The sequence below is a fragment of the Cricetulus griseus genome, chromosome 4 (genome assembly GCF_003668045.3).
Source record: "Cricetulus griseus strain 17A/GY chromosome 4, alternate assembly CriGri-PICRH-1.0, whole genome shotgun sequence".
In the NCBI taxonomy this organism is placed as follows: Eukaryota; Metazoa; Chordata; class Mammalia; order Rodentia; family Cricetidae; genus Cricetulus; species Cricetulus griseus.
Genome location: NC_048597.1, coordinates 160,727,289 through 160,743,195, shown reverse-complemented (window position 1 = coordinate 160,743,195; position 15,907 = coordinate 160,727,289). Strand labels below are relative to the sequence as shown.

The following is a 15,907-nucleotide window of genomic DNA, read 5'->3' as shown; positions in this document are numbered from 1 at the left end:
TCATTCCTTTGTCTTAAATCCCATTCTCTAATCCAGTGGTTCTCAAAACATGGGTCATGACCCCTTTTGGGGGGGTCAAATGACCCTTTTACAGGGGTCACCTAAGACCATCCTGCATATCGAATATTTACATTACGATACATAACAGTGGCAAAGTTACAGTTATAAAGTAGGGATAAAAATAATTTTATGGTTGGGGGTCACCACAACATGAGAAACTGTATTAAAGGGTCGTAACATTAGGAAGGAATCACTGGGACTAATCTGTTAAAGTGTCTTTTCCTACACTACCATTGTGCTTATAGAGAGAGAGGAAAAAACATCTGTTTCTGTTGGTGATTCATAACACACTACTTTCTTTTATCTTCTCCCTTATGCCCTAGCTCTTTGAGGGTTCTCCTAGAACCTGGGTCTGAATTCTCAAAGTTTAAAATACAACTGGAAATAGGATGAGTCAGTTTGGAGAGGAAAGCTGGAAAGCTGGGAATTTACAGAGAAAGGAAGAAAGAAAACACTGGAAATGATTTTTCTATTTAGTAGAGAAGAAAAATAGCCACAGATATCCTGGACATTTAACTTCAAGGATAAAAGCCTATCTTAATTATAAGAGTAAAATAGAGGAAATTTCATTAATGCTAAATGGATTTCTTTGCAGAAAATAACTATCAACATGAAACTAAGATAAAATAGAAAACTGACATCCAGAAGACTGGGGAAAGTCTTCTGACTGGCTTTCCCTGTGATGTTTAGTACTCATGTTTGATTTGGGTTCTCAGTGGGGCAGGAGCAATGTTTTAAGAGGATCTAATGACCTAGGCCTCCTCATAAATCACACTGAGCCCATTTGTGGCATAGAAATCTGACATTTTACTAAGGTAATACAGAGTGGACTTGTAAATAACAGAACTGATTTTTTTCCTTTGTGCTGATAGTTTGCAAGGGATGAGGCTAGTCCACCTCCAGCCTCACTGTTCACTAGCCACAAGACCCAAGTAAGTCAATTCATTTTTTAGGCAGTTTTTCAGGACCTTATTTAGGCCAGGCTAGCCTCGAACTTACTGTGTGGCTGAACACTGAACTCTAATGTTCCTGCTTCCACCTCTCAAATTCTAGATTACAGCTGTGCACCACTTCTCCCATTTATGTGGTGCTGAGGGAGGGACCCAGGCCTTCATGCATTCACTGATCCTCACCCTCATACCCTTAAGTTGATTTTTATTTGGAATATTCATGAAGATCAGATTGTGGAAATGCAATGTGCAACACAAATTTAAGATATTATCAACCTGGAAGTATAGGCTCCGAAAAGACCACTGGCTGCTTCTGTTCAGTAATAGACACTGTGTGGGGTGTATCGGTTTTCCTTTCCATGGCTTACTCAGTGCTGGTCCTAATATTTTTAGACAGCCAGGTCACTATAGTGTCATGCCTATGAGGATGCTCTCTGATGCAGACCAGCTGTACTTCAGCCCCAGCCCCAGTCCCAGCCCCTTAATTTGTACAGCCGTGGGCATCTGTACCTTCACTGAATCTGGCACAATTATGTGCCACCTACACACACACACACACACACACACACACACACACACCATACCCCAAAAGAAAACCAAACAAAAAAAATAAAGTGAAAACAGAAAGAATGCTCTTTTGTTGTTGTCATTTTTGCTTAGTTCAGGTTGGCCTAAATTTGTGATTCCCCATCTCAATATCTGAGGGCTGGCGTTCCAGACATGTGCCACCATGCCTGCCTTTGTATTCTTATTGTCTTTTTAAATTTCTTCACCTCCAAATGCTTCATAGCTCACTCCTTAAGACATTCTACTCTCCAGAAACAATACAAGTGACTTAAAATGGAAGCTGGTTATCTGGATCTGAGGAGGCAGGGTTGACCAGGAATCTCTCCTGAGCCCGACAAAGATAGCTTCCATCAGTGTCTATGGAAACAGCCCTGAACTTTGAGTCATTTAGTGCTATGTGAATGTCACATTAGCTTTCAAGGGGGCATCATTTGCTGCTAATTAATGGTCACTTAAATCCTTAATCTCTCTCCTGTAATTGATCTTTCTCCTTGGGCAAATTTACATTCATAGTAGAAATGCAATTTATTATTTCCTCCCAGCTTATGCCAGAACTCTGTTCTCTCTTTGCATCCATGTAAGCTTACTTCCATTTGTTTTCTAGTTTTCTCTTTGTTCCTAGTCCTAGACTCCAAAACTTTCTTTTTGCCTAGGCTTTAGACACCTTCTAGAAAGCATGGGTCTATTCTCAGGAGACCTATGGACAGTATCCATAGATAAGATAGCGGGGGGGGGGGGAAGTCCTTATGAGTGAAGGGTACAGGGAACACACCTTTACCTCTCAGCATTAAAATTTAATTCCACCTTAATTTCCTGGGTTGACTCATGACCATTTCAGGATTTCTCCAACTGAGACTTGAATTGGGATTTCCCAAGAGAGGCTAAAAAAAGCTGCTGCCCAAGGCAAACTTTGTAGGGAGATCATGGGACCAGCCTGGTTTGATATTTCTGACTTCCCCTCCCTGGGGTACAACAGTGAGAAATGTTCTTAGATAGTCACACCGTGTGTTTTGACAATAACAATTCACAAAAACCTTAAAAAAAAAAAGATGTCCCATGCAAGCCACCCACCCGCTTTCTTCCGGAATGCTCAAATAGATGATCCCAACCTAAGCTTCTCCATGGGTGAACAAGTCAGGGAGTTTAAATGCTCATTAAGTTTGCAGTTTTGATGGTAGTGAAAGCAAATGTTCCACTGCCTGCTACCAGCCTGGGATGACAAGTCTGGCATCATCATTAGCCATTTTGTTCCCCACCCCCCTGACATTGATAAATCATAGAAACTGCTGCTTGTGGTGGCAGGTAACACGACCTCATTCATAAAGAAATGGGCTCAAACAGGATTGTTGCACAGGGAGAATCGATCTCATTCAGTTTCCTACTAGATCCCCCAGACCCTCCGGAGCTCATCAAAATAGGGACAGTCCACAGGCAGGACACCACAGACAGCTCTCATCCTGCACCATGTCAGGAGGTGTGCAATTTGCTTCAGTCCAATGACTTATCGAAGCTTCAAATCCCCCAAGGGTTGATGAAGCTTGTGAACAAAATATCTTTCTGCAATTCAGAGAGAGCCCTTGAAAATCTGTCACTTCCAATCCCTGGTGTTTGTTTCTCTTGCTTGCTTTCTCCTGCCTCGACAACAATCATGACTCCTCTAACAAATCAAGATTCCTGGATCAGAGGAAATGATTGTTTCCTGAAACCAGGGAGAATTCTCCCAAAGCAAAGATCTCATTTTCTGACAAGTACATTTTATTCAAAGACAGAGGTGCTGTGAGAAAATAGATTTTTCAATGGAAACAAAAGAGCATGAATTGAACTCTCATTAATTTCATTATGTGGGAATCCATGCAGATCTTTGGGATCCATGGATTGGCCATTACACATGGGAAATCAAAAGAAAGAAAGGAAAAAATAAAATACAGGCCTGGTGAGGTAGCTCAGTGAGTAAGAGTGTTTTGTTTCAAAAGCAAGAGGACCTGAGTTTGAATCCCCAGCATCCATGAAAAAAGCTTGGCACGGGTGTGTATGTACCTATAACTTCAGCACTGTAGAGGACAAAGACATGAGCATCACAGGGGCTTGCTGGTTGCTAGCCAAGCTCCAGGCTCCATGAGAGATCTTATCTCAGGGTAGTAAGTCAAAGAGTGATAGATTGACATACCAATGTCCTCTGAGTGGATACATGCACCTGCCCACACTCACATACACAAACCAACATGGGGGTTAAGTTTGGGCTAAGGGTGTGGGCGAGTTTTTTTCATCACACCAGCAGAGCACATTACAGGAGCAGAGACAGAATTCCGTTTCCGAATGGCCACTATGAAATGGAACTCTGGGTACAGTTTGCATTCCTGAAGATGAAGTTGCTTTATGTATCTTTACAGTTCAACCTCTTTTGATGGCTTGTCCTAGTTTGTTTTCCTGTTGTTATGATAAACACCATGACCAAAAGCAGCTTATTCATTTTACAGGTTACAATCCACTACCAAGAACAGTCAAGGAACTTATGTCAGGAACTGAAGCAGATGCCATGGAGAGACACTGCTTACTGGTTTGCTCCCAGGCTCTGAATCAGTTACCTTTCTTATATGGTCTAGGCCCCACTGCCCACAGGTGGTACTGCCCACAATGGGCTGCACCCTCCTGCATCAATTAATAGTCAAGACAACCTCCCACAGACATGCTTACAAGCCTATCTGGTGGAAGCAATTCCCCAGACAAAGTTCAAACCAACAACCAAGATTAGCCATCACAGGGTACTTGTGCTATCAGCTTTAAGTAAGTGTCTGCCAGAGAGCCCACCAGCTGGCTGTGAATTTACACAGATTGGAGTCAGCTGACTAACTCACAGAGAGCCACCATGTCCCAGACAGTCTACAGCTCCTTAATGATGTTCATTACCTTCATCTTCATAGCAACAACTTTCTTTTCTAGGTATCATAGGCATGGCAACACCTCATCCTAGGACTTCCTCTCTGCATCGTCTTACCAGGCAGCTCTTACATCAGTATCACAAGGATGTCAGACCAGTTTACAACTGGGCTGAGGCTACCACTGTCTATCTGGACCTTTGTGTCCATGCTGTACTGGATGTGGTAAGGACAATCCTGCACTTTCTTGCTCTGTTTTTCTGATCGATGGACATTGACTGATTGAATAATTGATCGATTGAGACAGGTCTCATGTAGCCCATGTTGGCCCCAAACTTGATATGTGGCTAAGGATGTCATTGGACTTCTGATCCTTCTGCCTTTGCTTCCTGAGCACTGGAACCGCAGGTGTAAACCTCCACAGCCAACTTCTTGTCCTCTGCAGAAGCCTGGAATGAGTCTGATTTTTGGAGATGGGGTTGATTTACTTTTCTTTTCCATTGTTAGTGATAATGGCATATTAAAGTAGACATCCAGGCCTGGGGTTGCAGATGAGTGGTTGAGCACTTGCCTGGTGAGAGAGGGCTTCCTTGCTAGATCCACTACTTATTGTCTGAAAATTGAAAAAGGTAAAAACTAAAAATCTCTGACCAGATTATCATAAATGTATAAAGGGCTTTTTTAGCTGAGGATGGGAAAAAGGATTCATTTGAGACCCTGTATCAAAACAACAACTGTTATGCCCAAAGTCTGGAACCCGAATCACCACCACTAGACCAACTCCAATGCAAAACCAAAGAGTCTTTATTTTTGTCTGGCCTAAGTGGTGCCAACAGCAGCTACAGGAGCAGAGCAGGACAGACTCAGAACAGAGAGCAGAAGGGGTTTTATAAAATCTGGCTTGTGATTGGCTGCCCCCATGGGGTAAGGGGAATTCCCAGCCCCAGGGGAATTCCAAGACTGCAGGCTTGGGATTGGTCAGTTTTCTAGTTCAGGGATTGGATGGTTTTGTGTCAGGGGCAGAGATGGCTGCTATTCCAGGGCCAAACTGTGTTTCTTTCTACAGTTCTTTTTGGCTTTTAGGTTCCAATTTTAGGGCCTAGGTGAATTTCTTTTATAGGTTCTGATTCTAGGGGCAAAGTGTGTTCTTTTGGTGCTAGTTTTGGAGTTAGGGTGTTTTCCCCTGGCTCTAGATTTAGGGATAAAGTGTCTCTTTCCCTGGCTTGGGTCCCATATCCAGGGCATGGGTTGGGACTCAGGGCCAAGCCATTCAGTGTCTGTGTAGTGTAAGGGAAAAGGGCCCGCCAAAGAAACATACCCTGAGCAGAGCCAAAAGAAACACACTTTGTCCCTAGAATCAGAGCCAGTGAAAGAAATACACCCTGGCCCTAAAATTAGAGCCAAAAGGCTAAAAAGGACCAGTGAAAGAAGCACACTTTGGTCCTGAAACTAGAGCCAAATCTTATCCTGAACCTCATCAGAAAACCAACCAATCCCTGAGCTAGCCAATATGAGCTCAGGGATTGAAATCTGACCTATCCCTACCCTAGAAATCTCCCTGGAAAAACTCTGCCCCTAAGAAACCCTATATAAACCCCATGTCTGTTCAACTTGTGGCCATCTGCCTGTACTCTTCACCCTGGCAGAGGCAGCCACTCTCCTGGATTCTTCCTTCCCAATAAATCTCTTGAATGAGGTTTGGGTGAGACCTTCCTTCCCCGGGATGTGGCTCAGCACAACATAGTAGGGGTAGGGTGGGTCTAGGGTGGGTCTAGGGCAGGGCAGGGCAGGGCAGGGCAGGAAAGGGCGCTTGGGAAGCCTTTCCCTAATGAAGCAGAGTTGTTACACTGGGGAAGCCTTTCCCTGTAGCAGAGCTATAAGCTGCTAAACCTTCTGTGACCTGTGGTATTTCTTGGCTCCCAATTGCCAGAATACCTTTCCATCTGAGCTGTAACACTCAGTATTCTGTGGGTCCCAAGTGCCAGAATACCTTTACATCCAGTCCGAAATGCTTACATGTATGGACTTTAGATCAGGGATTTTCTGGGGCCTAGGTCTCTCACAACAACAACAAAAACCAAACAAACAAAAATGGGGCTGAGACTCAGCACATACCACAGGAACACACCACAGAGCAAAGGCACTCACCTTATGTGGAGAAGAGCAGGAGGGGTCCAGGTCCCCTTGAATGGCATATCCCATGAGGAAGAGACCTCTTACTAGGCCCCACCTTTTAAGGGTTTCATGACCTTTCCAATAGCACCAGACGGCAGACCCAGCCATCAACACACTATCTTAAGTTGGGGTTTCTATTTCTTGTGACAAAAACACTATGACCAAAAGCAACTTGGAGAGGAAAGGGCTTATTTTGTCTTACAGCTGATTGGTCACACTCCAACACTGAAGGAAGTCAGGGCAGGAATCAAGCAGGGCAGGAACCTGGAGGTAGGAACTGATGCAGAAGCCATGAAGGAATGCTGCTTACTGGCTTGCTCCCCATGACTCCACTCCCTCAGTCTGCTTTCTTATACATCCAGAACTACCTGTCTAGGAAAAAAATACCCTACAAATTTGCCTAAAGGCTAATACTATGGAGGTATAGTCTCAATTAAGATTCTTTCTTCCCAGATGACTTTAGCTTGTGCCACGTTGCCATAAACTAGTCAACACACACACACACACACACACACACACACACACACACACACACACACACACACTGTCCTTTGGAGGACACATGGGGTCTAAACCATGACAGTCCTCTTTGTGTAGCCCCCACCATAAGAAAGCTGCACCAGAGCACTGTCATCCCAAGGCTCTCTGGTATTGTTTTTGGTATCCCTATCTCTTTTCCAAGTAAATTCTACCTATGCCACCTACTGAGCTGTCTATAAACGTGTGTGTGTGTGTGTGTGTGTGTGTGTGTGTGTGTGTGTGTGTGTGTGTGTGTGAATACATGCATGCCACAGCACATGTATAGCCATCAGAGGACCACCTTGGGTATTGGTCCTTGTCTTCCACCATGTTTGAGACAGGGTCTCTCTTGTTCATTTCTGCATATGCCAAACTGGTCCTTGGGCTTCTTTCTGGGGATTTTCCTCTCCATGGCTCCATTAAACCATATAGGAAAACTGGGATTACAATTCTTGCTAATGTGTCTGGCTTTATATAAGTTCTAGGATCCTAAGTGGGATCCTCACTCTTCTGTAACTCAGCTGTGTCCCCAACCCTACTCTCAATCTTCATACCTCAAGTAAATCATAAACATGGAACCACATATACATGACTTTGGATACTTTTTGTTTGCTTGTTTGATTTGGTTTCTTGTAAGTTTGTCTGGGTTTCAATTCTTAGCAAATCCTCCTGCCTCAGCCTCCCAAGTATTGAGTTTAAAGGCATAAGCCACCACATCTAACCAGACTTGGCTCATTTCACTTCTCTCTCCTCTCTCTCTCTCTCTCTCTCTCTCTCTCTCTCTCTCTCACACACACACACACACACACACACACACACACACACACACACACACACGTTTATTTAGTCCACTACAAAGGGTCAGTGGGTGTGGCAGCCACAGATGAACTGCCCTTCATGTCATTTCTCTAAGGCTCACTTGCTGTGTGTAATGACAGCTCTGTAGTATTCTAGGCCATTGCTCTTGCCTTTTCTATCTGGTTTGAAAACCTATTTTAACTGAGGTTATCTTGTGCATCTGCCATCACTATGCCGATATTTGTTTCTAGAATTCTAGTTTTGCTCTTCTGTTCCTTATATCCTTCCCTATCTCAGGTAAAATACATTTTTAATAAATGCTAAAGAATATTCTAACCATTTTTTAATATTTTGTTTTAGTTATTTGAGGTAGGGTTTCATGTAGCTCAGGCTGGTTTTGAACTCACTATGTAGCTGAGGATGTCCTTTAACTCATGATTCTTCTGCCTCTATCTCCCAAGTGCTGGGATTACAGGCATGCACCACCATACTTGGATTTATTCAGTACTGGGACTCTGACATATCCCTGCCCATTTTTTCTGTTGCCCTGTCTATTTTTCTGTTGAGAGCTTAGTGATGATATGCATTAAATCACAGAATCTCCTATTTTTGTGTGTGTTTGTTTTTGAGACCAATATCTTGCTATGGAGCCCAGGACTGTATGGAGTTCATTATATACCCCAGACTAACCTGGAACTGGTGGCAATCCTCCTGCATCAGCTTCCCGAGTGCTAGGATTATAGGTATAGTGGTGCATGCTGTAACCCTAACACTCTGGAGCCAGAAACAAGAGCATCAGAAGTTCAGGGCCAGTCTTGGCTACATGGCAAGCTTAGTGCCAGCCTAAGATACTCAAGATTCTATTAACCAATCAATCAATCAATCAATAGTACTCCCAAAATAATTCCTTTCAACAACAATTTCACCTTCCCATTTCTTTTTAGATTTATTTATTTTTATTTTATGTGTATGGATGATTTTTTTTTTTTTGTGTATGTCTCTGCACCACCTGCATGTCTGGTGCCTGTGAAGGCCAGGACAGGGTATCTGGTCTGCTGGAACCAGAGTTGGAGACACTTACAGGACATCGTGTGGGTGCAGGAAATAGAACCCAAGTGCCCTGGAAGAGCAGAACCTGCTCTAACCCGTGAGCCATCCCTCTAGTCCTTAAGTCTCACCTTCCTCAGTTTGACTTTCCCATAAACTAGTAAATGTACCAGCCTTATGATCTTTGTTCAATTTAATGCCAGGAGTTATCCCCACACAAAAGGCCTGGTGTCACACGCTTCTAATAGATAGCACCTTTAAGTTCCCTTTTTTAAAGTCTCTTTTTAATTGGATATTGAACTAGAATTTTGGAGACTTAATTCCTTGTGACTGATGCTTCCCCTGGCTAGAAGAGATACAGTTTCTCACCCTGTAGTTATCGATGGGTTATTATGGCCATCCTCCTTCCTGGAGTCCAGTGTTGAGCATGATCCGAATAAAGATACACAATATGAGTGCCAGGGTAGTATACGTCTGTGATCTCAGCACTATGGAGGCTGAGTGTGAAGCCAACCTGAGAGATGGCAAGAAATTCCATCTCAGCAAATACAAACAAACAAATGGCATACAGTAAGAGTTGTAATGTGAAACTCCAGGCAGGGGGTTAATGATCCCTGAGGAGGGGTTAGGATGGCTCTCAGATGTTTCCTTAACCTTCTTCTTTTGATTTGATATTTATTGATTAAGTAAAGTAGAACCACTCAGCTTTGCCTTCAGAGGCTTATTTGGAAAAAAATATAGAAAAGAAATAAAGTCTTAGCTGGGTGGTGCATACTTTTAATCCCAGCACTCAGGAGGCAGAGGCACTCAGATATCTGTGACTTGAGGCCAGCCTGGTCTACAGAGTGAGTGCCTAGATAGGCTCCAAAACTACACAGAGAAATCCTGTCTCAAAAAAAAAAACTAAAAAAGTCTTTATATTAATATTTTCCCTTGTAACAAGCATGTCAAGTTGAACTTTTAAAATATAACTTTTTCTGCCTTGATAAAGAAAACAAAATCTTATTATTATTGTAGGTAAGGAAAACACTAAAGATATGGCTCCCCACCCCATGTTGTAATGTATACTTATTTGTCACTAGACTAGGTTACACATATCTCATAATTAGGTAAATTTTCTTTTGCATGTGTATGTGTGTGTTCAGGCATGTTCATACATACATGCCAGTGTGGGTGCTGTAGATGCATGTGGACGCCAGAGAGCAACCTCTTTTTTAAAATTATATTTTATCTATTCATTCTCTCTCTCTCTCTCTCTCTCTCTCTCTCTCTCTCTCTCTCTCTGTGTGTGTGTGTGTGTGTGTGTGTGTGTGTGTGTGTGTGTGTGTGAGCCACAATGTGCAAGTGTGAGTCAATTTTCTCCTTCTATTATGTGGGTCCCAGCTTTGGAGCAGTCATCCTAAGTTGCTGAGCCATTTCACAGGCCCTCAGCTATCATTCCTCAGATGCCATTCACTTTATCTGTTTTCTTTTTAAAATAGACTCTTCTCGATGATCTGGAACTCATCAAGTAGGCTAGGCTGGCTCAGGAATCTACCTATCTGCCTCCATAGCTCTTGAATTATGAGTGTGAGCCACTGCTTCCAGCATTTTTTATTTTTTAACATAGGTTCTGGGGGATTGAACTCAGGTCCTTATGTTCACAAGTGTCCTAGTTTGCTTTTTGTTGCTGTGATAAAACATTGTCTAAAGACAATTTAGGGAGGAAAGGGTTTGTTTGCCTTACAGGTTTGAGCCCAACAAGAAGGGAAGCCAAGGCAGGAACCTGGAGGCAGGAATTGAAGCTTACTGGATTGTTCCCCTGGCTTGCTCAGTTTTCCTTCCTTCCTTCCTTCCTTCCTTCCTTCCTTCCTTCCTTCCTTCCTTCCTTCCTTCCCTCCTTCCTCCCTTCCTCCCTTCCTCCCTCCCTTCCTTCCTTCCTTCCTTCCTTCCTTCCTTCCTTCCTTCCTCCTTCCCCCTCTTTTGTTTCTTTCTTTCTTTCTTTCTTTCTTTCTTTCTTTCTTTCTTTCTTTCTTTCTTTCAACAGGCTCTCTCTTCACAGCCCTAGTTGTGTTGGAACTCACTATGTAGAGCAGGTTCTGTCTCCCAGTGATGAGATTAAAGGCATGACCCACAATGCCTAGCTCTGTTACCTTCTTTTCAGCCCAGGCCCGCCTGTCCAGGGATGGTACCACCCAAAGTGAACCCTCCTACGTCAATTAGCAATTAAGAAACCATGCCCCTACACCAATCTAATGGACGAATTTCCTCAGTTGATATTCCCCCTTCTCATGTCCAGGTTTGTGTCAAGTTGACAAAAACTATATGGCAACCAGGCAAGCACTTTCCTGAACTGAGCTGTTCCACCACCCATCCCTTTGTGTTCTGGGTTATAGCATGGGTCACTACATCTACACATTCCCTACTTTGTAATATGTTTCTTGATAGGAAGTCTTTGTTGCTTGTATTCTTATTTCCCACCACATGCTGCATTGTAATATATTTTACTTCCAAGATGCTAGATCAATACTGTAAAATAGCTAGTGAATTAAAAAAACACTAATTCTAAGCTTATCTCAATGGATGACTAGGTTACTCCAGAGACACTTTATAAATGTTGCTATTATATTTAGATGAGCCAGACAAAGTTAGTTGCAGCCATAGGAACAATTCTGAAGGTTCTGATAAAATTCCTCACAGATTGTCCAGACGAGGATGCTCCCAGTGCCAACGACAAACTTGCCGGATGCCTCTGCTAGCAGCTGTGCTGCTACCGACTTGTGTTTGAATGAAGAACTCGCAGCCTGGCTCCCATCACGGCACCTCGCCTCCCTTCTCATGTTTTGCCTCCTGTTTTGTTTATGGAAAAGCCTACTGTCTTGTCTTCGAATTTCTGAGTATTATGAGTACCTTAGGGAAATCTGATTATAGAGATAATCTACTCAACAGTGAAGAGTTTCAATTTGTTTCTATTGAGTTTTGTCAATTCCGAATCCCGGATACCTTTGTATTCCAGTCCATTGACTGGAGCCTCCCAGCCAGACGTTCAGGCATCTGTTTCCATGGTCTCCGGAACTAGGAAAGATAAATAAGAATGTGAGGGAATTATCTGTATATTTGCTAACCACCAATTTAGATCTAAATAGACTCCCTCTGTTAGGAAGACTAATGAATTCCAATTCTCGGAAATATCCTTTGCTTTTAACAAGCAAGATGGAAGGTATCGAAAGAAAAAGAGAGGCACGCAGAGGGAAGAGCTGTGAATAATGCCACCAGAGAACCAATTACACTCACCAGCTGGCATTGGGAAACTTGTTTCTTTGAAAGAAAAAAAAAGATTGTTAGTTTTAGCCTCAAACTACTTTTTGACACTGCATTCTATAGGACTGAATGATGAATCTTCCTAGTCACCACTATAATATTCTAGGCAAAAAAAAAAAAAAAAAAAAAAGTGTGAGCATCATTCCTAGGTGTAAAACAACAAAGCAATAGGCAGGAAGGAAAAAATGAGTGAAAGTATCAATATGGCTGGCAATCAGAGTCAGCTGAATCAAAGGATAACAAAAAGCAGCATGGAAACAGAGGAAGACCCTCTTCCCAGCTATCCTGATCAATGAGAGATGTTTATAGGGTGCTATGACAGTGATAGAGAAATCAGTAAGAACAATGGAGGCGCTCAAAGGAAGACAATGTTGCCATGAGATCCTCAGCAGGTAGAGGAGCTTGCCTCCAAGCCTGAGGAACTGAGTTCCATCCTCAGAACCTACATAGAAGAAGAAGGAAACCCAGTCTCAAGGTTGTCCTCTGACCGCCACACTCACGTTTTGGCACGTGACATAAGTGTAATTTTAATATTAAAAAAAGTATTCCTGTGAGCATAGTTAATAGCTATGCTTCCCTTAATATAAGCTGCATTTTGGACATTTTAAAAATATGTGTTTGTAGGGAATCCTCATGGATTGTAACTAAGCCTAGCATTACTTGGGCGAGTAAGGCATGATCTATTCCATAATCACGTGGCTCATACATTTCCCAAAGAAGAGAGTGAGCGGTATCCCCTAATCTTGGGCTCTCAGTAGAGGACTTAAAAAAAAAAAACCTTCCAGAACCCCTGCTGAGCCAATCTTGGCTGGGGGTCCCCACTGGTCCTTCTACAAGCTGTTCCTTGGGGAAATATTTGTGAATTCAATCTTTTCACTTTGCATACCACTTTAAAACCTGCCTCTCTCAAGTATCTATTTAAAGTCCATAAAAATCTGTAGAACCAGTGAGTTCAAAGCAGCTTTTGTTGAGCCTGGAAGTAGGGCTCCTTGCCTGCTCACTTTCTTCTTTCCCACTGTACCTAGAAATGCATATTCAGTAGCCAACCCACTTTCTCGACTGTAAAAAGGGGAAACTTTAATCCAAAGAGCTTATTGTGTTTCCTTTGGGCTTGGGAGGTAGCTCATCTGGGGAGTGCTTGCTTGGCGTGCATAAACTGGACATAGTGGTGTGTGCCTGTAATCCCAGCACTTGGGAGATGGAACAGAACTCAAGTCTTCTGCAAGAGCACTTTCAATCACTAAGCTATCTCTCCAGCTCCTTGATTAGGTTCTAAAGCCTGGGTCTCACATACTTTAGGCAAGCCTGAAGCTAACTTAACATAGCAGAGGATGGCTTTGAATACTGGGTCCTCCTGCCTCTACCTCCCAAGTGATGGGATTACAAGGAGTGGTGAGTTTGTGGTTCAACTTTGATATATTGCTTAGCAATTCACCCATCTACCCTAGGTTTCCTGGCCCTTTGGCATGCAGGTGTTCTCAGAGTCTTTTATGAATGTTTGTGTTTTTTTGGTATATGGTATAATGTCTTGGGGCTGGTGAGATGACTCAGTAGGTCAAAGCATTTGTTCCACCCCAGAACGCACAGTAGAAGGCAGGAACTGATTATTGGAAGTTGTTCTCTGACTTTAACATGTGTGCCATGGCATATACATGCCTACACAACACACACAAAGATGATGATAATATTTTAACATTATATTGCCTCATTTTGTCAACTTTACCTTTACACATTTTTTTTAAAAATTTAACTTTATTTAAAGTGTATGAGTGTTTGCCTGCACATATATCCATGCACCACTCGCACACAGTGCCCCGGGAATCCAGAAGAGTGTAGATCCTGGAACTGGGTTGTCTGGAAGAGCAAAAAGCTCTCTTAACTGTTGAGCCATCTTTCCAGTTCTAGAATATTTATATTTATTCTTATATATGGTTTATATAAGTGTTTATATTGCAGCTGTTTATGCAGGCCAGAAGAGGCCATCAGAGCTTTAGAAACTGTAGTCACATGTGGTTGTGAGCTGCCAGATGTGGGTCTGAGAACTAAACTCATACCCTTTGTAAGGACAGCAAGTGATCTTAACTGCTCAGCCATGTCTTTATCCCACATGAAAGTTTTTAATTTTGATAAAAAATCTCACTTTTTTCACTTGTTGCTTCTGCTTTCATATCTAAGAAAAGATCATGTAATTCAAAGTCTCAAGAGTCTGAGTTTTCTAGTCTTAGCTCAAACATTCAGGCTTGTGATCCATTTTCATAGTTAATGGTTGTTAGATACTACATGTGTGAAATAACTTTTCTTTTTTAATCCCCAAGAACATCTTATTTTTAGAATGTCCTTTACTAGGTTAGATATGAAAAATGCTGGCAAAGAGGATTCATCATTGTTGTTACTGCTGCTGCTGCTGTTTGGGGGTAGATCTTTAACAAAAAAATCATCAAGATGCTGGAGAGGTGGCTCAAGGGTTAAGAGCACTGGTTGCTCTTCCAGGGGATCTGGGTTCGATTTCTATCACCCACATGGTAGCTCACAATCATTTGTAGCTCCAGTTTCATGGAATCCAATGTCCTTTTCTGGCTTTTTATGGGCACCAGGCATGAACATATATATATATATATATATATATATTATATATATATATGAAGGTATAAATCTCATACACATAAAACACTTTTCTTTAATTAAAAAAAGATCACTGAGTTATTGCAGAGATGGAAAATCACATCTGTTGTCAAGAAGGTATACCTCACCTATATTGAGCTCATCAGTCTGTTTCACAAGCAGACAAATTTAAACACAAAGTAACTTAGCAGAAATGGCTTCATGTGTCAGTGAAGATAGCTTTCATTGAAAGATTATGAATAATACCTTGATTAGAAGCAGGAGCTTGGTCTCATCTTTTGAGCTCAATATTGGCTAAGACTTACATATCATACTTTTTTTTTAGTTTGATTAATGGCAGAGTAACTAATTAGAGCGGGAAAAGAGATTAGAAAATCACTCAAAATGTTAAGTGCAGTCAGAGTGCTATTTTGTCCTGAATAATAGAGCCACATTCAAAGCCACAGGTGTGCATGATAAGCAGGAAGTGGGGAAACTCTGGTATCGAGGAGGCTAGGTAATGTTTTTAAAATCAGCCTTGGTTGGTTGCGTTTGATTTCCCTCCCTCTTAAACTATCAGATGACTGCACTTGCCTCTGATAATTGATGTGCTGGGATTTTATGGGGATGCTCCCAAACTTGCCTTTACTCGCCCATGTGCTTAGATTCTCTGGATGTTCTTTTCTTGCTCCACAGGATGTACAGAATCAAAAATTAAAGACAAGCGTGTGGTACCAAGAGGTAACTGATTCTCCTTCCCTCTCTGCATGCTGGGTTCCTGATCGGGATCTACCTAAAAATGCAGTTGTCCTAAGGAAGGGGTCCTACCTGTAGGCATAGTCCCTTAGCCCAGAGCAGGCCTAGTTTATTAGAATCTATGCAAGGATGTAGCCATAGCCTGGATTTCCTTCCCCCCAACAGAGTACATCACGGGGCTGATGAACTGGATCAGTACTCAGTTATGTCAGTGCACTGAAGCTTGCTCATGTTGTTGTGTCCTGCTTGGCTACTCCT

The 15,907-nt window shown here is 42.4% G+C and overlaps 1 protein-coding gene across 1 annotated transcript in view; it reads left to right on the top strand.

Annotated features, from left to right (window-relative positions):
* The window catches only part of Htr3b (5-hydroxytryptamine receptor 3B), a 28,648-nt gene that overhangs the window by 669 nt on the left and 12,072 nt on the right, over positions 1 to 15,907 (top strand). Inside the window, exons 2-3 of the mRNA XM_027412314.1 lie at positions 4,518 to 4,678; positions 15,590 to 15,634. Coding sequence (XP_027268115.1) covers positions 4,518 to 4,678; positions 15,590 to 15,634 — 206 coding nt within the window. The remainder of the gene's footprint in view (positions 1 to 4,517; positions 4,679 to 15,589; positions 15,635 to 15,907) is intronic.